Genomic DNA, 23,135 nt, shown 5'->3' on the forward strand with positions numbered 1-23,135 from the left:
AAAACTCTCTAAAGAGCCCCTCTCAAAGCTATGTAATGGCAGTGGGTTGATACAAGACCAAAGAAATTAATAAAGTGATATTTAATTTGCTAGTTTTACTGTAAATTTTAATTAAAATGTAGAGATTCTGAATGTATTTGTTGAATTATGTACTAAAGAGATCTACAAATGGTTTTGAAGGTATAGATGAAAGACAGGCATACTGTCTAAAGCACTGTGTTTAATAAATTACAAAAAACTTCTTTTTATGCCTATAAATTGCAAATATGTTAAATATTCTGTTTCACATTAACACATTATACCTTTGTTATTCACATTGGTTCCTGGTATTCCTGCATGTCGTCTTGTCTAGATTCTGGGATCCTGCAGCTGAAGCTGAAGGCCTTGATCCTGGATATCATTCACAACATCAGTGTGGTGAAGCAGCTAAACCAAGCAGGAGTTACCAGTCTTGATGCCTGGGCCTGGAAGAAGCAGCTCCGCTTCTACATGGGACCAGACAAATGCTGTCAAATACATATGGTGGATGCAAAGTTCAGCTACACCTACGAATACCAGGTGTGTTCGGGTGTCAGTCTGAGTTAGACATCCTCCGCTTTTGTAGCTGAACGAGAACTAAATCTGCTTACTTTTAAATTTATTATGACTTTGGAGTTTTAGTTAATGTGCAATTTTATTGATTTATGTGATTATTTACATAAACAAAGATACATATGAGAGTTAAGACCACTATGAGGAAAACAATATCCTGTTTGTCAAATTTATCCTTTTATTCAGTTAATTATCTTTCAGAGTTGCTCACAAGTCTTTTCTTGCCAGCTCAAGTCAAGTCTCAATTCCCTCTGCTCTTGAAATTTCGAGGCAGTTATGCCAATTCCCTCCAACTATATCCGTCTCTCAGTTTCTCATTAGCCAGCATTTAGCAGCATCTGAATCAATTACAGTGGTCATGGGAACGCCAGAGGTGGAAAACGCGCTAAAGTTTTTCAGCAAACACCAATGTATTGACATAAACATCCCATAAATCCAGTAGCAAGCTCATCTAGTGCCTCTTTATCTTCATGAAGCAAATAAGATTGTTCACCACTCTCAAATCCAAGTCAAGTCTTAAGTGTGTGTGTGTGTGTGTGTGTGTGTGACTACAGTGTAACTCGAGTCACTTGACTCTCCATGTCTGTAACCGAGTACTAGCATTTAGTATTCTTAGATGATCATTCATGATGTTGCTGCACGTCATCCACACAACAGTATATGACAGGGAGAGCTGTAGACCAACCCTCTCACCTTAAATTGATGGAAGCCGTAAAGGTTTAAGTGGAGAATCCAGCGTCACAGGATCTTTAATAATTGGAGAAATTGTCCAGTCAAAGCCCCTTTATGTTCCAGGAGTTTTGCTACCATTTGGGGGCACTATTCATGCAGAAATGAGTGTACAATGCTCTACCTGTCCTCTGCAGTTCCTCTTTCCTTTTCATTTACTTTACCCTGCTCCCTTTTGTTTTTAAATTCTTCCTCCCTTAATCCATCACCTGTTTGCCTTTATCCTCCTAACTTAACCTCTATCCGGCCATCCTCTCTCCCCTCTCCTGCTCCTGTCTCCCAGGGGAATGCGGCTAAGCTGGTGCACACTCCACTGACTGACAAATGCTACCTGACTCTGACCCAGGCCATGAAAATGGGGCTTGGGGGGAACCCATATGGGCCAGCTGGAACAGGCAAGACTGAGTCAGTTAAAGCTCTGGGGGGGTTGTTCGGACGGCAGGTGCTGGTGTTCAACTGTGACGAGGTAAATACTTCTACTCCGTGATTATGTCACTTAACATCCACAAATTCAAACATACAATCTGAGATTACAAATCTTGCATTCACCTGAGGCTTCATTTAGGAAAAAAAAAAAGTAATAGTTTTATTTGTCTGTCTTAATCACAGTTTGTAATCGAGACCAAGAGTGGAACGTTGGAGCTGCTCTCTTTGTGGTTTGTGTCTGTCTGTTTTCCAGGGTATTGATGTGAAGTCAATGGGTCGGATCTTTGTGGGCTTGGTGAAGTGTGGAGCATGGGGCTGCTTTGACGAGTTTAATCGCTTAGAGGAGGCAGTACTATCTGCAGTTTCCATGCAGATTCAAGCCATTCAAGACTCTCTTAAACATCACAAGCACTCATGTGAACTACTGGGGAAGGAGGTCAGCAAATGCAACAGATGCAGACAAACATTTTTGTGAACACAGCCAAAAAATAATGACTTGCTCAGGCCATCCAGCCCACTTTGTTTTGTTGCTTCTCTTCTTAGAATATTCTATTTAACTCACTAGCTTGTAATAGGAGATATATTTTACATTTTAGTAAGTCATTCTTGAAATCAGTAATGCTGGGCACATACCACATGATAATCGAGACCATTTAGGGTCTGACTCGGCCCTCTTGACAATTGCGGGGCACTTCCGAAACCATTATCTATCCATCTTATCTTGTTGCGTGAGCTGCTTCCAGAGTCGACCTTAAGTCTCCCGATTGGCTCACAGACTCATCCCATCATTTAAAACATATTTGATACTCAGGATGTTATCTATGCATGAATAAGAAAGTACTGCACAAGTAGACCCACCCTAGCCAATGAGAGAGCAGTCCCAGAGCAGCTGACAGTGTTGCTCTGCAACACTTATTGTTACCAGTAGCTATCAGATAGTACGGCTGTCGGTGTATACAGTACAACCCCCAGATCTGGCTAAAGAACCCATTTCCATCCCATCTCCATTTTACATCCAGACTCATTTGTTCTTCTGCCATCGTTTTTTTCGCTTCAAAGCTTTACTGCGGCAACCAGCCAGATGAGGGTGTGGGTGTGCATCCCGCTTGCTGCACCAATGCCTCCTCTGGTTGGTTGGGGTGCGTGTTTGAGGAGGAATTAAGGGGAATTGTGTGATCCTCCTACATGCTTACCCCCCCGCTGAACGTCCTTTCTGTTAGGTGAAAAGATGAGCCCAACGACTCCACATGTGACGGAAGAAGCATGTGGTTGTCTGTGGTGCTCGCAAGAGAAAATGTTGTGTGAGCATGCTTGAGATTAAAAGGATGTGATGTAACCAGATTTAACAATCTATCAGGATTTTAAAACTCCTGTAATGTGTCCCCTGTTCTTTCTACCCATAATCTATTTACCATCAAGCAATCAATAAACACTGATTTAGGCTTTTATAAGAACCAAGGACACTTCCTCCTTCTTTCTTTTTTCTATCAGGTGGAGTTGGACCCAAACTCTGGGGTGTTCATCACCCTGAACCCGGCTGGAAAAGGCTACGGAGGCAGACAGAAGCTTCCAGACAACCTCAAGCAGCTGTTCCGGCCTGTGGCCATGAGCAGGCCAGACAACGAGCTTATTGCTGAGGTCATCCTTTACTCCGAAGGCTTCAAAAAAGGAGAAATCCTTGGACGCAAACTGGTTGCTATCTTCAACCTGGCAAGGTAGAAAAAATCTTTTTTTTGTTTTGTTTTGTTTTTTAGCGTGGGTCTCAGCTGAGGTTGGTGGGAGATTTATGACATTGTCTATACTTTCATATCACCAATCTACCAGAGTGTGACACCACACAACCACTGTGTTGTTCACTGAATGGTGTTTTTTGCTGTGGGCTGAATTTTGCTGCGGGTGTAAAAATTTATTTGAAATTACCTATAACGCCACCACTCTCTACTGCAGCCTATCGATTTTGTGGGAAAGTTCTTCTCCTCCTTCCACCCTCTAAGCCATATAACCAATACTGCTTGGATTTGAGGATGCATACACAAGTGTCTTTTACTTTGGTGTCTAGGGAGCTGTTGACTCCCCAGCAGCACTATGACTGGGGTTTGCGTGCTTTGAAGACGGTGCTGAAGGCCTGTGGCAATCTCCTGCAGCAGCAGAGGAGGGGCCATGACAAAGACAAGAGTAAGAACCCTCTGGCTGCATTCTCATATATATATATATGTGTGTGTGTGTGTGTGTGTGTGTGTATGTATGTATATATGTATACATATATGTGTGTATATGTATATATATGTGTGTGTATATATATATATATATGTATGTATGTATGTATGTATACATATATGTGTGTATATGTATATATATGTGTGTGTACATATATATGTATGTATATATGTGTGTGTATATATATATGTATGTATATATGTGTGTGTATATATATATTTTTATATATATATATATATATTTATATATATATATATATATATATATATATATATATATATAATTTTTGTAAAGGTGGGTTGCATGGTGGTGCAGTGGTCAGCACTGTCGCCTCACAACAAGAAGGTTCCGGGTTTGAGTCCCAGCTCGAGCACGGGATCTTTCTGTGTGTAGTCTGCTTGTTCTCCCTGTGCCTGCATGAGTTCTCTTAAATGGGGGCTAGGCTAATTAAATTGACCGTAGGTGTGGCTGTGAGTGTGAATGGTTGTCTGTCTATATGTGTTGGCCCTGTGATGGACTGGCGACCTGTCCAGGGTGAACCCCACTTGTCGCCCAAAGGCTGCTGGGATAGCCCCCCCCCCCCCCCATGACCCCCATGACAGGATAAGCGGGAGAAAATGGATGGATGGATATTTTAAGGTGCAATACTTCTGTGAGGCATTTTCTACTTTTCCAGTAGTGAAACATGACAGGAAAAACGGGAGCATCATTGGTCATGACCTCGAGCCACATTCACTGCTTCAACCAATTACAAAAGTTTTGTTAGGATAAAAACAGATGCAAAAAACCCAACATACTTTAAATGGTGCAATTATCCAGCAACAGACTGACTAATGTGACTCCGGCACAATAACAAAAAAATACAATCCACAATCAGATGCCATCAAGGGGTGCAAATCGGCTGTCTTTCATTCTTGCCAAACATAACAGCAGGTGATTTCACTGCTGACTTCTCCCTGATTAAACTCAAAATTGTTCAAATCAATTCAATTGACTAATTCTTATATAAATGAGTTAATTACTCCAAAACTCACTGTGATAGCCCTACAATATTTAAGTACTTTTTTTTTTAGTAGAAACCGTAAATATCAGAAACCAAAGACAATTATGGCATTAGCACTTGGAAACTTACATTTAACAGTTCATCGCTGCCCATATAATCAACAAATACAATGAAAAAAAACAGAACCTGGAATAGCTCATTACCAACAGTCTGTGTGTGTGTGTGTGTGTGTGTGTGTGTGTGTGTGTGTGTGTGTGTGAGAGAGAGAGGGAGAGAGAGAGAATTAGCATTTACGATGTAAATTTAAAGCCTTTCACAATAGAATAGCACTTTTTTTATTTTTTTTACTATTTACTATTCTATGTGTAGTATTCTCTTTAAGTGAATTTGATCAGAACTGTAGATGATATCAAATGGCCCAGCAGCTGTTGTTTTGCTCTCTAAATTCTCATCCTCAACATTGACCTACGGTCCCCTTTAAGCTCTGCTCATAATCCTCTCACTCATCTGTACTTTTGTCCTTTTCGAGCTGAGTTGTTCTTTACGTCCTCAGCATCACTTTACCCCTTGTCTCACCTGCGGCTAGCTCCCTCTCTCAGATACCTGCTTCATGTTTTCACCAGCTCCTCTCTTCGTCACCCCCACCTCATCACCCCCTACACGTCTCACCTCTTTCTCCCTTTCCGTCTGCTCTTTCTTGAATCAGTCTCTTTCTCTCTCTATCCATCTCTCTCTCCCTCTCTCACACTCACGCTGCATGCATGTCCTGTCTGTCGATGAGTCCCTGAGGTTTTCTTGTGTTTGGCTCTGTGTGTATTCTGGCCAACTCTTCCTCTCTACTGTGAAAACACACCACATTTGTTCCTCCAGTGAAGGCCAGCCAGGATCGCAGGAGAAGTATTGACAGACTCTTAAATCATGACAAGTTCTGGTAATTAGCACTTTTATAACTAGGAGTGTGTGTGTGAGCGCCAGGCAGTAACGACGGTTTTGTAAACCATCATAAACTTGTTTTTTTTTTTAGTTCAAGCCTGCATTGTTTCATTTCTGGCTTCATGAAGCTGCCAGAGTAAAGCTATTTTAGGACAGACTCACACTTGTAGCCTGTTTGGTTTGTTATAGCGGTAACATTATTTAGCAGTTAAAAATGATACATTTGGTGCATTTGTCCCTTGGTTTGTGTTCCCATGGCAACTCTCAACTCCCAGCAGTCCAAAGCTGTAAACAGATGCCATGTCCAAGCAAACTGTTCTCTAATCTCTCCAAGATGGAGGAATAGGCCACTTATCATTCATTCACTCTTCCAAAACTCTCTGTCTAGTGACTTTTATGTCCCGGACATCATATAAGCTTGTTTTCATAATGTTACAGTGATTTGAACCATACGTGGGCCATTCTCTCTGCGCTGTTCATTAAATCCCCATCTGTTGTACGTGTGAATGTGTCTCAGATCGACATTCATGGCTCAACCTGTAAAAATATACAAATTCAATATATTGTACTGGCTCTGTATTACAAAATAGATTAAAACAAAGTACTTCATGGCTGTTTTTTGTTGTGAGATACTGCTCTGCTCACATTAAACATAATCTAATAATGATGAAAAATAATTTGACGCCATTGTAGAGCACCTTGGCCTTTTTTAATTGTATTGTAGTTGCTTCGGTTGGTTGAGAAGATTGCGGTCTCACTGCAAATGAATCGCTCCGGGGTGTGAATGGAAGCGGGCCGAGACCACCTTTTCTTGGCAATCTTGGCCGGCTTGTTTGTCACACATCCAAGTATGATATCTGTGCTCACTAAAGCCCAAATGAAGCAAAATTTTTCAAGGAATTGCTCTTGGTTCCTGCCTATAGTCAGCTGTGAAAACACTTTATTTATACTTATACTCTTAATATAGTATTTGTAGAAGTATCTTTACTTGTCTGTCTAAATGATGTCTTGTCATCTGCATGCAGTTCAAGAGAGTAGTCTGGTTGTGCAAGCGCTGAGACTCAACACTATGTCCAAGCTGACCTTTGCTGATAGCTCACGCTTCGATGCCCTCGTCAAAGATGTCTTCTCTGGCGTGAATTTCACTGATGTTGAGGACCAGACCCTCATGCAGGCTCTGGAACAAGTCTACAAGGAGGCACGCCTTGAGCTCATTCCCTCTCAGGTATATGAAGCCTGTTCCTGAGAGTATAATCACATTACTGAGGGTCTGTGCACTGGGAAAGATGTTAATGTGAACTCATTTTTCAAATAGTGGCTTGTTAGATAGATAGAAAATGATGGGGTTTTTTTCTGTGTGTGTAGCTGAAAAAAGCATTGGAGCTGAACGAGCAGCTGAGACAGCGCATGGGTGTAGTGATCGTTGGACCGAGCGGAGCTGGGAAGTCTACGCTCTGGAGGATGCTCAGGGCTGCTCTCAACAAGACAGGCAAAGTAGTGAGTTACATTTGGATTTCATCAATATTTTTTGTCCCAATGGTGCACGGTCTGAATTTTCTCACTTGTAATATGTTTGCAGTCAAGGAGTTTGACATGTCTTTCCAAATAAAACATCTCTCTGTGGTGTTAAATCCAAAATACTACGCTTCAGAAAACAGAAAGAGACCATGTGATCTGTGCAAGTCTCGGTGGTTGAAGCGTGGCTGGGAGGAGCACCAAAGGTCACATGATACAGATGAACAAGATTTCTGACAGATCAACTCAAAAAGTGCTCATTTCCCAAAACATTAGCATGTCCCTGTGTGTGAGCGCTACCTATCCATCCTCAGCTGTGGTTTTCTGTAAAATGATGGCAGCTTGCGGTTATTCAGATGATGTTGTTTGCTTCTATGTTTTTTGTAGGTGAAGCAGTACACGATGAATCCCAAGGCTATGCCCCGAAAACAACTTCTGGGACATATAGACATGGACACCAGAGAATGGGCCGATGGCGTCCTGACTCATAGTGCCAGACATGTGGTTCGAGAACCACAGGGTAAGGCAGATTATTTTGTTAGAATTAACATTGTCAGTGAGTGGCTGGTAGTCAAAGTGTAATTTTGTGATATTGCTAGTTTCCTCAGGAGTCCGAATCCTGTCCAGAGCCCACTTCTACCATTATTAGATTTAGCAATGTAGCCTACATTTGTTGCGCTCTGTATTTTTGCATTAATGTTAATAAATTATGGTCTATTATATGTGCGTGATTTTCAGAGGTGAGCTCCTGGATTGTGTGTGACGGCGACATCGATCCGGAGTGGATTGAGAGTCTCAACTCTGTTCTGGATGATAATCGTTTATTAACCATGCCGAGTGGAGAACGCATCCAGTTTGGACCCAATGTTAACTTCCTGTTTGAGACTCATGACCTCAGCTGTGCCTCACCGGCCACCATATCTCGTATGGGCATGATCTTCCTCAGGTGGGTTAGCCTGTACAATATTGAGCATACAGCTTCGCAACTAGCCCGTCTCACAATTTTAATGTTGTTTTTTTAGTGATGAGGACATTGATGTAGGTGCCCTGGTGAAGTCGTGGTTGTGGTGTCAACCAGAACAATGTCGCAGTAACTTAGAAAACTGGCTGGGAGATTACTTCCATAGAGCCCTGGACTGGGTTCTCACACAGGTGACCTTTGCCCTTTTCCCACTTCTACTTGTTATCTCACAATATGAAACAAAGTCCCTCTGCCAAACTTTTCCCCCGAGCTGATTTTTGAATATCCTTTGAACACTCTTTGTTTGTTGTTGGAGTGACATTATAAATTGGCGTACAAAGCAAGGAAAATGTGGAAATTCAACTTGTGTTTAATGATATGATGACTTTGATTTGATTGAGGGGACGTTTTTTAATCAAGGAAGTGGATTTGAAGATGATGTTCTGATGTGTGCAGGACAGTCCAGCTCTATGCCATAAAAATCCTTGTCCATGAGGGTCAGGATATTTTTTATTACAGATGATAATCACTTTATATTAAATAAGATAAAACAATGGTCATCGTTAATTAGTCCCAATATTTTTTTTTAAAAGATGATTTGATGATTGGCCTTAATAATTGCAGAACATTTTTCTCCTGTGTTGGTGGGAAGTTAATTGTTTGTCATCATTATTCATATTTCACAGCACAAAATGCAAGTTGTCTTTTGAGCTTATCTACTTGTCAGGAGGTTGAGAGAATTCTTAAATGTTGATTTTGCCAAGGAACAGATGGGCTGTATGAAAGTATTGTTGAATATCTCAGGTCTTCTTTAATTGTCCTCAGGCCCACTTACAAGATTAAAAGTAAGGTCTGTTCTTTCTCTTGTCTTTGTCACCCGTTGATATCTTAAGCATTTGTTGATTTTTAATGGAAGTATTTGTTCCCTCCGTCATTAGAACGATTTTGTGGTGGAGACGAGCCTGGTGGGTACAGTGTTCAACGGTCTGTCACACCTCAGTGCTGTGACGGAGAGAGGTCAGTTCATCGTCAGTCTTCTCAGAGGTTTAGGAGGAAACCTGAACCTCAAATCACGGCAGGCGCTCGCCAAGGAGGTGAGGGCGTCTTTGTTTTTGTGTTTGCAGAGGATCACTGTATGAATAACTTGACAGCTGGGGAGTGGGGTTAGAAATTACAGTATAGAGAAGCAAGAATATTAAGGTATCCATCCATTTGACTGTAAGGTGTGACTGTATGGCCTCGTCAGCTTTAACTGATGAGAAAGAAGATCACCTAGGTACTGACGCAGTATCTGCACCACTCGTATTCTGAAACGTACCAAATCCTGCTTTTATGATTTATTTCTATTTCTGTGTGTCTCTGTAGCTGCTGAGCTGGGCCAGAGAAAGCCCACCAAACCCCAGACAGCCACTAGACACCTACTACGACCCTGACAGCGGCCTTCTGGCAGCCTATACTTTCCAACGTCCTGACGGTCTCACAGTGGAGCAGCTCTCACACTCACACTCACTACCCGTCATTGAGACTGCAGACATGCAGAGGGGTCTGCACTGCTTCTCCCCCTGGCTCACCACTCAACACCGACAGCCCTTCATGGTAGTGGGGCCAGAGGGCTGTGGGAAGGGGTAATGACCCACTCACAGACACACAAGCATATATGCAACTACGGACACACATTTACACAAACCTGAAACATTATGCATCATCAGAGTCAGTATATTCACACAATAAAATAAGGGACCTCAAATTTGGACACAAACATATAAAAAAAATAAAAATAAACTCATGACACTTTCTGCACTGAAAAGTAAAACTTTTGATTTCATTAATGAAGAAAAATGCAACATTGATTTCAAATAATATTTTTGCCATTATTCAGCAATCTGCTCTCACTTATACAACAACATTATTATCAACGTTATCTATTTTTTTAGAGATGCACCATATCAGATTGTTTCCTGATATCTGAGAGGCCAATACTTTACAACTGATTCGGCTGATGGATGGATTTTACTGACCTAAACATTAGCTTAATAAAAACAAGTTCATACGATAATCCCATTTGTTCGTATCCAAGGCATACAAGGAGGCATACAAGAAAAAAACTTGAGCAGGAAGTTATCAGCCCATCAGATATATTCAAAAATAACCTATATCTGACAATATGGATGATGTGCAGATGTTATCATACAGCCCTGTTACATGCGCATCTCACTGACTGAGGAGAACCCTTCAATCGCAGCTGTGTGGCCATAGTTGTGTAGCGCGTGAGGCAAAGTCGCTCAGATGGGGACATTTAAAATGACACAAGCTCACAGTCAACGCTGATATCACAGCTGTTCTTTTTCAAGACTTGACCTTTGTCTCCTCCTCCTGTAAAAGGCACAGATGGATCATTGTGTGTTGTGTCTGTATGTGTGTGGGCTTGTGTAAGTGTACACATAGTATGACTTGCTTTGCCTCAAAAGTAATTGCGCTCACACTCTTCTCTCAGCTGTCTCGTCCCCTTGTCTTGCCTGAGTTCATCTGAAAGGTCACTGTGCCAATGAGGCCAATGGTTTGTCAGCTCATTCTTCTAATAAAAGAACATCCAATTAAATTACACACACATTCACTTGGGTGTACATGCACATACATATACACATACACACACACCGTTTAGTTTCCAATTATTCTCTTTCTGTTTTCACCCTCACAAAATGTCTCCCTTTGCCTTTGGGTCTGTTCTGACAAACATAATTCTCTAGATCTCAAGGGGCCCTCTTGTTAAATACAGCACCAGCACTCGTCTCTTCCTCTCATCTTTGCCGTTGTGACTCCATCCCGAAAATGTGTAGAACTGCTCTTTCAAAGTTGCAGCATAATAGTTGAAAGTGTGTAAACCCAGTAAAATGCAGTCACTGATTGTTTTCTGTCTAGCATGCTGTTGCGCTTTGCCTTCTCACGGCTGCGCTCCACACAAGTCGCCGTGGTTCACTGCAGCGCCCAGACCTCATCTCGCCATGTCCTCCAGAAGCTCAGTCAGACCTGCCTGTTACTCAGCTCCAACACTGGCCGAGTCTTCCGACCCAAGGACTGTGAGAACTTAGTCCTTTACCTCAAAGACATTAACCTACCCAAACCTGACAAATGGGGTACCAGCAGCCTCACTGCCTTCCTGCAACAGGTAAAGAATGTCAGATATGTGGATGGATGAGTGATGTAGTTAATAGACACAGATAAAGCATCCTTGTTGCTTTTGACTTATTTAAATCAAGTCGTAGTTTGCACAAAAGAAAGAAACGTCTATTTGAAACCTCTGATTGACATCTCATTCGAATTTGTCACAACTCTCATATGTCTTCTTCTGAACTTGTCTTTCTCTGTCCCTCCTCCAGGTGTTGACATATAAGGGTTTCTATGATGAAAATCTGGAGTGGGTGAGTCTTGAAAACATTCAGGTGGTGGCCTCCATGTCGACAGGGGGTGCTGTTGGGAGCCATTCACTCACCTCCCGCTTCTCCTCTATCGTTCGCATCTGCACCATTGAGTGAGTGTGGTACAATTATGCACATATTTTGATTTTTTTTTTTTCCCAGTATCACTTCTTGCCACTATGTCTTTGTGGTCTGTCATCATCCATCTGTTTTTCCACTTCTTTCCCTCCACTTTCAGCTACCCAGACAGGGAGCAGCTGCAGACAATCTACTCAGCATACCTGCAGCCAGTTCTCCAGCACAGTCTGGGCAACCAGGCATCCTGGGCCAGCTCTGGGAGGACACACCAGCTGGCCGGATCTCTGGTGCAGCTCTACGAACAGGTATTCAATTAGACAGGGCGTTGCTTTATGTTCCCATCTGTAATCGGTTGTAACAGTCTTCCATCCATCCGCCCATGTTCAATAATGGGGTATTAAGGTATAGAAAATGGGGGGGCTGGAGTCTATCCCAGCTGACATTTATGAGAGGCGGGGTTCACCCCGGATGGGTTACAGGGCAATCAGGAGCAATTAGGGCTTCAGTATCTTGCTCAAGGATACATGGTCACCGGGGGAAGTCAGGATCGATCGACAAGACTGTAGCAGTCTTGCCTGAATTATTGAAAGAATATACTCAAAAGATTTAAGTTTTTTTTTACCCTTAACATATATTTTTTTAACATATTAAAGTTTGTTTGACTAGTACACAATCAGTACTGGTAAAGTCAAAACCTGTGTGTTGCCTCACACACTCCTGGAGTATGCAGTACATGAGTTATTTTTTTGAATCACTGGTGAGCTCAGCCATAAATGTGTTCATAGTTATTCTTTGCTCCATCACTTTTCTCTGTGTGTTTGTTTCCTAACAGGTGAAAGCCAAGTTTACGGTAGATGACCACAGCCACTACCTGTTTACCCCGTGTATCCTGACAGAATGGGTCCTCAGCCTGCTGCGATATGACCTCACTGCAGGTAACACACACACACACACACACACACACACACACACACACACACACACACACACACATGCACACTGGTAGGGTTAATTGTACCCAGGCACATAAAGACATCTTTTTTTCCTTTGTTAATGTGAAAAGCCTGAAGAGTCAGACTCATGAACCGCGAGGGGCACGGCCCACATTTTTAGATAGAATCCACGGCAACTGGAATTTGTGACTCGCCGGTTTTCTACTAATTCCCTGAAGTTCTCACGTAGAATCATTTTACTGCTGACGAGGAGCATAAAGCATTAATATTCTGTCAGTTTTGATGTTCGAATCAAAAGGACAGCACCAGATGGGTTTGCTTTTTCTTGTCACTATTCTTTTTTCCTCCGAGCTACTGTTTTCAACTCTCACCTTTTCCTTTATTCACCTCTCTCTTTCCCCCCTCCCCTCCTTCCTCTCTGTCACTCATCTTTTCCCTTCGTCTTTTATCGTCTTTCCTCTTTGCTGTTCTTTCATCTCTCTGTCACTCTTTCGCTCTCTCTCTGCAATGTGTTCTTCCTGTGATAGTGGGCCCAATCATTTATTGTAATTAAACACGTCAGCGAACAAACTTCTCTTTTCCTGTGCTCATCATTTTTTTTTCCTCCATGGCTTTCTCTCCAAACTGTGTTGATGTGTGTGTGTGTGTGTGTGTGTGTGTGTGTGTGTGTGTGTGTGTGTGGCTGATGTGTTTCAGTGTGCATATATTTGCACTTGATGTATCTCTCCTTTGAATACCAGTTTGTTCCTGATACGGTTTCTGATTTAAATTGAGACAGGAAAGCGTTTTCAGACAGTTAGCCGTTTTTTTCAAGTAGATGACTTTAATTTTGAATGTGCGTCCATGTTTAAGTGTGATGATGTGAGCTTCGGTGTAGCTGTCACACATCACTACAATTTAGACTGTTTTACTGTGTCCTTTAATGTCCTTTAGTCACTCTATCATGGCCACTATTACGGGTGATATGAGCTCATCACACATAACAATATCAGAGAATATGTTGGTCCTTACGCAACAGATTGATGGGGTAATATAGATTTAGTTGGAGTCATTTAGAAACAGTATAGCTACTCAACAGTTTCAATACAAACATAGAAATAGATTTAAATGTTTGTGTTTCATTATGTTTAATTAAAAGTGTTGGTATATTTTTAAGTCTTCCAAGTACAGATAACAGTATCTGCTTCAGTCTTTTTTTTTGTATGCTTCGATTTAATCCCCACTGATCATGATTTTGGGCAGAGAAATCATCAGGCACAGATAATGACGAGCATGACGACCTGACATGTTGACGATTCCTTGGTGGTATTTAAGATTTAATATGCCAGGAGAGTCTTGGAGCGTCAGTCTGTTTGACTCTCTTTGTCAGCTCATTGAAAATAAAGTGACACACACTTGTGGCTAAGAGACCAAGACTCTGGCATGTCCCTCTAGCCATCTCTTTCTTAGCTACCAGCACTTTACGGATTCTTGGGGGAATTTGGTAAATTTAGTCTTAGCCTGGAAGGTGGGTTTGTCATTCCTGATCCCATCAACAGCCCTTTGACTCAGTTTGAGTCCTGAGTCATGGTGTAAATAACTACCATGTTTGTCTGTCTATTCTGGAATTTATACGAATGTGAAGGTAAAGAAATAATACTTTTATGTGTCGTCACAAAGACTAATAGAAGTTCCTTTTCTAAATGCATCATGAATATTTCTTATGTAACCACCTCACTTTCTGAACGACTCTAGGGCCTGAATGGACTATGTGCTTTAAAAAAGAAACACATTGAATAATCCAAGTGTGTGTGTGTGTGTTTTTATTTTATTTTTTCAGCTCAATCTAATGTGACAGACAGCGTGTTGGAAGTGGTGGCGTCCGAGGCCAGGAGGCTGTTCAGAGACAGGCTGGTTTCCTCCAAAGACCTTCACACCTTTGATAACATCCTCTCATCCATTGTACGAGGCGACTGGGGCTCAGAGGCTTTAGACAGCATGACTGGTATGAACCCTTCTCACTGTCACACACCTTCATTCAGATCATACAAACACAGACAATCCAACTATTTTCAGCCTCGGATGGTTTCATCTGGCTTTTCGTCCTCCGGGAAGATTGGAAAGATTCTATTAAAGTGGTGAATTTCATATCAACAGCACTTTGTCATTGCAATTTTGAATTGGAGCAATATTTAACTATAGATTCTATTCTTTTACAGTTATCGTTTATATCAGTTTCTTAGTTAACGATTTGGTATTTCTTTCAAGCCAACATTGAACTAACATATCGTTTATTTATTTTTTTTTTTACTTCAGACCGCATAGATCCTGCTAACGTTAGATATAAAAGGAGCTACATGTAAGTCGCAACACTGATATGCACCAGAAAACTTAACAGCAGCCCCTGAAGGTTTGGCTGATGCTGGCAAACTGTAGACAACCTGCATACCAACATATTTTGGTGGCCAGTATAAAGAAATCATAGCAAAGAAAACTGGCTCATCTTCAGAGTGGTGTGATGATCAAGAGCTGGCAAATAAATATAATGACATGTCTACTACTGATGACCATAAAACCGCTAAACAAGGCGTGCAGTGCTTACAGAGAAGCGGAAGTGATCAGTGCCTTTTTTTTTATCTCTCAGCTGCACTATCAGACCAAGAATCAGACCACCAAACGCTTCCACACAACATCAGCGGAGGAGCATAAAACAGCAGCTCAAGTCTCAAAGTGGGGAACGCTCCAAGGATTTGATCTTATAACCTTATTAGGAATGACTTCAAACTATAGTCACAAAACAGACATCTGCCTGCTTATCCGAAATATCTGTTCCAGAACACAGGATTAATAATCTCTGATGGAAGCTGTGATACTCATGACAACAGCTAAATAAAAACCTAAACCTCTATTTTAAGATAACAGCTTTTATTTAGCATCTTACAAGTAACTTTCTTATAAATTAGAATTTAGATAGAAATTAGAGCACTGTGTATTTTACAGTTGTGTTGTGTTTTGTGTTGCAGACAGCAACTGATGAAGAAATACAAAAACATAAATCAAATAAATATTTCAGTGTCAAGAGTAAATGATAATTACTATGTAGTTTCACACGGTAATAATGAGTTTTGATTTGCACCAGTAAACTGAGTGTGATCATGTTGAGCACAGAAGAACTGCACTCACACTTTTAAAGAAAAAAACATAAATGCGCAACAATATACAGTATGTGCACACCTCCTTCAGCTGAGGAGAGGAAGAGAACCTCAAGGTTTGTTGATATAAATTGCTGACTGGCAGGCTTTTTTTTTTTTCAACAATAACAAGTTGCCATAGTAACTGACCCAGAGTTAACTGATTACTGCTTCTGGACTGAAAAACATAAAAGGATAAATACACCCCTGAGTGTCCACCAAAGCTGCTCTCTACGATGGAGCCTTATATTTTAGCTGTAGGATTTGAAAACACATCAAAACACCTTTTGAGCAGTTTAAACATAGAAGATTGTGTTTGTTACACACACACACACACACACCTTTAATCTCATTTTCACATGCTGTTGACTGATATTGATTCACTTTTATGACGTTAAGCCTCTGCAGTGCTGAGATTGTTGTGCATTTTGTTTGACCACCTTTTTCATTTGATGTGTGCACATATTTTGCCACTAAGAGCCTGTATTACTTCCCCTGTGCGCAGATGGTTTCTATGTGACATGGGGGGCCTCTGAGGGGGCTCTAATGGCTCCAAGCCAGTCTTTGCCTCCTCACGGTAAACAACTGGGACGTCTGGATTCTGCTGACCTCAAACAAGTAATTCAGAAGGTACGTACTGAGCAAACAAGGTGTAGTCTGGTGTCTAGTTTAGCTTGTTGGATCATCAAGGTTCAGGGGAGGTGTATTACGCACATTTTAGGTAACTATTTTACTTAAGTACGTACATATTCCTTCTGTAGTCTTCTACTACACTTTTTCGATATGTTGTACTCACTATCGTATAACTTGATAGTTGCTTTGCAGACTGAGAATGTAATCACTTTAACTCATCATGCCTGTCACGAAGACCTTGACTGCCAAAATGCTTCAAATTATCCCTGAGGCCCAATGTACGTGTTAAATTTGAAGATATTCTCTCAAGGTGATTCTGAGATATTGGGATCATATAAGGTGACGTTGACCTGGACCTTTGACCACCAAACTGCTTTAAGGTCATCCATGAGTCTCAGTGGATGTTTTACTATATTGGGAGAAATGTTCTTAAATGATTACTGAGATATCATGTTCAGAAAGGTGTCACTGACCTTTGACCACCCAAATCTTTTCAGTTCATCTTCCTGTCTCAGCTCACATTTGTGCTAAAACTGAAAAAATCCCAAGGTGTTCCAGAGATATGCCGTTAAAGAGAACAGGGTGGATGGCAAGATGTATGGATTTGGAAATTTTAAGGATTCTGTAATACTTTAAGGGGATTTGCTGTGAAATGATAATGATGTTTATTCAAGTAGACTTTTTAATCTGTATCTACTACAACAAAAAAATATATAATTGAATGCTTTCTTTAGTGTTCTGGCACTGCTTGTTATATTTGGTAAGTAAAGACTGCAGGTCTTACATCTTACTGTCTCATTCATGTTGTTGTGTCTCTTTGTCTTTTCTTTCTTTGCATTTATTTGTGAACGTGTGTGACAAGGCTCTCAGATTCACCTTCACTCCAGTGTGTTTCTCCCTATTTTCCCTCCAGGGAGTAGTGCTGTACAGTCGCGATAACAAGGAGCTGGACCTTCTTCTATTCCAGGAAGTGTGTGACTTTGTGGCAAGGGTGGATCGGGTCCTGAGCCGACCCGGTGGCTCTCTGCTTTTGGCAGGTCGGAGTGGAGTGGGCCGGCACACAGCCACCTGCCTGGTGTCACACATGCATGGATACTCACTGTTCACACCCAAGATCTCCCGAGGTTATACACTCAAACATTTCAACAATGATCTCAAAACGGTAAGAAAGATTTCAAAATTTTGCACATTAAACACATTGTAAAAACAAGCTGTCTTAAGTATTGTCCTCCGAAAGCCCAGCATAAAATCAGCTGTCAGTGAATTGCACATGCACTTAGCAGTTAGAGTGGAAATGAACACATAGTTGCTTGTGTACTAAGTGTGTGTGTGTGTGTGTGTGTGTGTGTGTGTGTGTGTGTGTGTGTGTGTGTGTGTGCGCGTGTGCGTGTGTGTGTGTGTGTGTGTGTGTGTGTGTGTGTGTGTAGGTGATGCAGCTGGCAGGTATAGACGGCCAACAGGTTGTTTTGCTGTTGGAGGACTATCAGTTTGTCCATCAAGCTTTCCTGGAGATGGTCAACAGCCTGCTGTCATCAGGTGTGTACACTGTGTGTATGTGTGTGGAAGGGTGAACTTTTAGGAAAACAGATCAAATTTAAGGTTTATAATCTGCTTTATGTCAATATCAAGGAGGGAAGGTATTTTATTTTGGGAAATGCAGTATGCTCATAATGTATCATGTGGCAGGTTTGGCTCCCTCAGCCTTCAGTCTGAAAGCTCCAGCTGCATATTAAATGAGCAGTATTGAGTTCATAATTGAAGCATCTTTCACAACATGCCAAACTATTCCTTTAAGTTGTACACAATTAGGTGGTGATTAAATTGGAGCCAAATGAATGAGTAGTCATTATAGGGTCTCCTAAGTCTGAATTCTGTTTGTGTGCACTAAATCTTTTTAATTATCCAACCTGGAGTCCACATGATTTGCATTTGAATATGGATGATGCACTACACTTGTCACGGTGACAATATGGACAATTGTAGCAAATACAATGCTGTTTTCAATCTCAGGTGGCAGTTGTAATACTTCCTGGCCTTCCCGGTTGAAGCTTTAGTTCCTCCTGAGAACCTCCTCAGGTTCGAGTGAAAGGAACCACTGATATTGGGCTGCATAGGTTAATAAGGCATCATTATATTTGTGTGTTTTGTGTTCAGGTGAAGTTCCTGGTTTGTATAGCCCGGAGGAGCTGGAGCCCCTCCTTTCTTCCCTCAAAGATGCTGCCTCCCAGGATGGATTCACTGGACCGCTCTACAATTACTTCTCCTACAGTCAGTATATCTGTCAATAGCAGCTCTGTCGACCATCCTTTTGCTCTGCTCTGGTCCTCTTTTATCTTGAAGCTACAACATGTCAGTCCTTTCCACTGATCTCACTGATTGTTCCATGTCTTCTGTTTTGTGATCCTATCGGTCTCCATCCTTCTGCTTCCCTCCTGTGCAGAGTTGTGTGTACCATAGAAATGGTGCAGTGTCACTGAGGTTGAGTTTGCTGCCAGAGAATTAAATCAATAGCTGTGTTATTGTCAGAGTAAGACAACTAAAGAGTTCCCAGCTCACCTTCATGATCCTGCTCTGACAGTATCAGTGACATATTGTCCCTCGCTGTCTCAGCTTTCCTCTCATTTGCAGCCTCAAACTGCATTCCCTGCCCTGTGTTTTATTTACAAACCTCACTGCTGATCTATTGTTTATCACATTTCCAATTAGAAATCCGCCAGAACCTCCACATCGTTCTGATCATGGACTGTACCAACCCCAACTTCACCATCAACTGTGAGAGCAACCCAGCATTTTACCGCAAGTGTTCTGTCCAGTGGATGGAAGGCTGGTGTGAGAGCAGCATGAGGAAGGTTAGAGGAGAATAACAAGTACAAGTGACATTATGCTCAGCTGGAAAAATTCCATAAAGGACTTTTGTACGCACAGAAAATATGCAAACAGTTGCACCGGTTCTTGTTCCAATAACTGTGTTCCTTTGTTCGTGAAGAGAGAAGAGAAAGAATTTTTTTTTTTGTATAGCAAAATCTTGTATGACCTGAATTTGATTTGAAGCTGAGGGGATATGAATGAAGCATTTTTTTGAGTTTTACATGGGAAAGCTCTTTTACTCTGTAGGGCTTCCCAGAACACTTTATTAGGAAGTTTTCACTTAAAATTAAATATTGACCATTAACACTGGACCTGAAAAGCAAATTTGCAAATTTGAACAGAGTTCTAATACCAGTAACGAAAAAGTCTCTTCAGTATCTGGTTTGTGTAAACTTGTATTTTGTCAGATTCCTGAGCTGTTGCTTGCAAAGACAGAAGGAGAAGCGGAGAGAAATGAAGGAGAAAAGGCCCCTAGAGGGAAAAGCTCAGGTACCCCATCTATTCATGATTATGACTCATATTTATTTGCCGTAATATTTCTACAAAGTGTTATTGTAATGCTCTTGTGCTGATGAAGTAGATTTTTAATATCATGTCACATTGTCTGAAATTTATATTTATAAGTCTGATTACTGCAACTAGAAAAAAACCTCTTTAAAGAAATGCGTGTATTTTAAGCTTTTGCCATTATCAGAAAGGTAAATCGACGATAAATCTCAACCTCCAAAAAGTCATTCATAATCTGACAGAGAAATAACTGTGAGCTAATTTTTTTTTATGTTATTAAAATTCAAAAGAGTTTCTAGCGACAGTTTTTCAATTTTTGCTCCCAGCAGGGTCTGGGCAAGGAGACCTGTGCCGTTTGTTCCTGATGGTCCATGAGTCATGTAGAGAACACGGTGCAAACCCCAGCCAATACATGGCTTTTCTGCATGTTTATATTGCATTATACAGCCGGAAGCAGGAGCAGCTCACAACACGACAGCAGCATCTGCAGGTATTAACACGTGCACAGAGATATCCTCGTCCTCTTGCTGGTTGTATAGTTGATATATGATTTGATATACGTTGATTTTCTTTTGGTGGTCATATATTGGAGTCATATTCCATATCTGTTACGGCTGACTTGCGTCTGCAGGCAGGCGTGTCTAAGCTGAACGAAGCTAAGGCTTTGGTAGATGAGCTGAAGAGGCGCGCTGCAGAGCAGAGTGCACTGCTGAGGACTAAACAACAGGAGGCAGATTCTGCCCTGCAGGAAATCACCATCTCCATGCAGGTAAGTGCTGATGTGTGAATGTACGTTTGGGCTTGAAAACCGCATTTTAACATCTCTTACAAGATGTATCTGTCTTCCACAATGATAACCGTCTTCTCTTCTCTTCTTTTCTCCTCTCTTATCATCTCGCAACTTTTTCTCTGATATCTAAGACATTCAGTTTCTGTTTCGTCCTCTGTCATTTCCTCTGTGGGGATCAGCTTTTTGTGTTAGGTGGAAGGTAGAAGGATGAGAGAAGAAAAAACTGCCAGTGGAGCTAGTTTTCAGAGTGATAAGTAAAGACTTGACTCATCCCTTTGGGCTGTAGCAGCTGAGTCTCCTGTAGAGACGGCAGGGACGGAGAGAAGGAAGAGAGGCTCTGGGACCAAGATGAAGTTAGGGAACAAACTCAGTGGAAGGATGAGGGCTTGATTAAGACTGACACACTCAGGAAAATTAGATATTGAGAGGAAATGGGGAAATAAAGTGGACAGGAATATGTCAAAGCTAGCAAGGGGAGAACTGGACAGACTGAGAGACATTCAGTGGAAAGATTAGGCCAGGGTAAGTGTGAGGAGTGATGATATGGAGAGATTCTAGGGATATAGAGGTGAGAGAGAGGTAGCGTGAGAAAATGATCATGCCAAAGGCCAAATCCCCTCCCTCTGCATCCACAGTGACTTTCTCTGACTGTTCCTAAATCTCTCATCTGTACTCAGAAGAGGATAAAGCACAAGTCGTTGGGTAGCTTTGAGTTGGAGATGAATTGCAATATTTCTCACTCTGAAAACTTCAAACATTTAAATTTATTTATTTATTTTTTGTAAATCTCACAGTTAAGTCACTGTGGTTGTTCTTTGCTCTCCAGAATGCCAGTGACCAGAAGACAGAGATGGAAAAGATCAAAGGAAAAATGGCTCAAGAAGTGTCCAAGATCGAAGAGAGAAAAGGCAAAATTGATGATGAACTGAAGGAGGTGCAGGTAAGCTGCTGACTGAGCGTTATCTTTGTCAGCACTATCATCTATGTCAGTGTTTCCCAACCAGGGGTACGCGTACCCCTAGGGGTACGAGAGCACATTGCAGGGGGTAAGTGGAAAAATTAAGAATTTATTTCTACGATAATAAAAAATATTCTTAGTCATTTCATAAGTCCGTCAATAAAATGGTACGTGTGCGCTATGACTTGTTTCCCTGGGGAGACAATAACCTGTGGCACAGCCATACCAAAATCAAACAGCGGGAACCTGTTTACCTGCAGGTAAACATGGATAAATGGCTGAAACGTCCAGTTGCTGTGGATCCAGGAGGGGGAAAAGAGCCCGCCGACAAATGCAAGAAAGATTCCAAACCTAAACCAAGGCAGTATAGTGAAAACTATATTTTATATGGATTCACTTCGACGTCTGCGGACCCACCGCAGCCTCAGTGCTATTTTTGCGGTGAAGTCCTGGCAAATAACTCCATGAATAATAACAATATAATAATAATATATTAGTATTAATAATACAGTATTAATAATACAAACGTTTACTATAATATTGTTTCTTATATTTATAATTTTTATTGCCTTGAAGGCAACATAATTTTATGTTAAATTTGAGTTAAATAAGAAGATAATGCCTGAATATTAAATGTTCAATTTAAGAAGATGAAATAAAATGACTTGCGTTGAATGTTCAGTTGTGTTATGGTCTACTTTTGGAGAATCATGAACATGTATGAGTGAAGGGGTACTCATGGTATGACAAAAAGGCTCAAGGGGTACACAAGACAAAAAAGGTTGGGAACCATAGATATGTTTTACCTCCTGCATACTGTACTTCTACTCTCAGTTTTGCCTATGCCTCTAACTGTTGCTGTCCTCCAGCCTTTGGTAGATGAAGCTAAGCGTGCAGTTGGAAACATCAAGCCTGAAGCCTTGTCTGAGATCCGTTCCCTCCGCATGCCCCCTGATGTTATCCGAGACATCCTGGAGGGGGTACTGAGACTGATGGGCATTTTCGACACCTCTTGGGTCAGCATGAAAAGGTGAGATGAGGAGAATGTGGAAGGGAAAAGACAGAATAAGGCTCCAAACAAGAAAGGATGCAGAAAAAGTTGCACTCTTTGGAGCAATTAACTTGATTAATTTCTTTATCAACTCTAATGTCACTGGAAAGTGCTAGAATCTGATGAGGTGTCAAACGATCAAGAAGATGCTGAAACAGAAAGGAAGGAGGGATCTTACGATTTACTCTGAAGAGATTATAAATAAAGTTGGTCAGAATCGCTTGTAAAATAGAGGCAGCTGTACATTAACATATTTTAATTTTTATATTTGTTTAATGTTTAGTCTGTTGCATGCACTCATTTATCTGTGCTGAATCAATTTGTCTGTTTCTATGT

The 23,135-nt window shown here is 41.3% G+C and overlaps 1 protein-coding gene across 3 annotated transcripts in view; it reads left to right on the top strand.

Moving 5' to 3' along the window:
- The window catches only part of dync2h1 (dynein cytoplasmic 2 heavy chain 1), a 96,822-nt gene that overhangs the window by 19,983 nt on the left and 53,704 nt on the right, over nucleotides 1-23,135 (top strand). For 2 of the 3 annotated variants that reach the window (XM_086215729.1, XM_086215731.1), the window contains exons 36-62: nucleotides 353-558; nucleotides 1,604-1,786; nucleotides 2,000-2,182; nucleotides 3,238-3,461; nucleotides 3,806-3,921; nucleotides 6,925-7,124; nucleotides 7,265-7,396; nucleotides 7,802-7,934; nucleotides 8,153-8,360; nucleotides 8,437-8,566; nucleotides 9,314-9,469; nucleotides 9,741-10,000; nucleotides 11,295-11,541; nucleotides 11,753-11,904; nucleotides 12,030-12,174; nucleotides 12,702-12,804; nucleotides 14,642-14,806; nucleotides 16,498-16,622; nucleotides 17,539-17,787; nucleotides 18,053-18,161; nucleotides 18,780-18,893; nucleotides 19,332-19,474; nucleotides 19,901-19,982; nucleotides 20,327-20,490; nucleotides 20,632-20,769; nucleotides 21,617-21,730; nucleotides 22,618-22,778. In XM_086215729.1, coding sequence (XP_086071855.1) covers nucleotides 353-558; nucleotides 1,604-1,786; nucleotides 2,000-2,182; nucleotides 3,238-3,461; nucleotides 3,806-3,921; nucleotides 6,925-7,124; nucleotides 7,265-7,396; nucleotides 7,802-7,934; nucleotides 8,153-8,360; nucleotides 8,437-8,566; nucleotides 9,314-9,469; nucleotides 9,741-10,000; nucleotides 11,295-11,541; nucleotides 11,753-11,904; nucleotides 12,030-12,174; nucleotides 12,702-12,804; nucleotides 14,642-14,806; nucleotides 16,498-16,622; nucleotides 17,539-17,787; nucleotides 18,053-18,161; nucleotides 18,780-18,893; nucleotides 19,332-19,474; nucleotides 19,901-19,982; nucleotides 20,327-20,490; nucleotides 20,632-20,769; nucleotides 21,617-21,730; nucleotides 22,618-22,778 — 4,342 coding nt within the window. The remainder of the gene's footprint in view (nucleotides 1-352; nucleotides 559-1,603; nucleotides 1,787-1,999; nucleotides 2,183-3,237; nucleotides 3,462-3,805; nucleotides 3,922-6,924; nucleotides 7,125-7,264; nucleotides 7,397-7,801; nucleotides 7,935-8,152; nucleotides 8,361-8,436; nucleotides 8,567-9,313; nucleotides 9,470-9,740; nucleotides 10,001-11,294; nucleotides 11,542-11,752; nucleotides 11,905-12,029; nucleotides 12,175-12,701; nucleotides 12,805-14,641; nucleotides 14,807-16,497; nucleotides 16,623-17,538; nucleotides 17,788-18,052; nucleotides 18,162-18,779; nucleotides 18,894-19,331; nucleotides 19,475-19,900; nucleotides 19,983-20,326; nucleotides 20,491-20,631; nucleotides 20,770-21,616; nucleotides 21,731-22,617; nucleotides 22,779-23,135) is intronic. The other variant, XM_086215730.1, reaches the window with a different exon arrangement.

Source organism: Aulostomus chinensis, chromosome 10 (genome assembly GCF_037954235.1).
Source record: "Aulostomus chinensis isolate RoL2024-O1b breed Wild chromosome 10, RoL_Achi_v1.0, whole genome shotgun sequence".
Taxonomy (NCBI): Eukaryota; Metazoa; Chordata; class Actinopteri; order Syngnathiformes; family Aulostomidae; genus Aulostomus; species Aulostomus chinensis.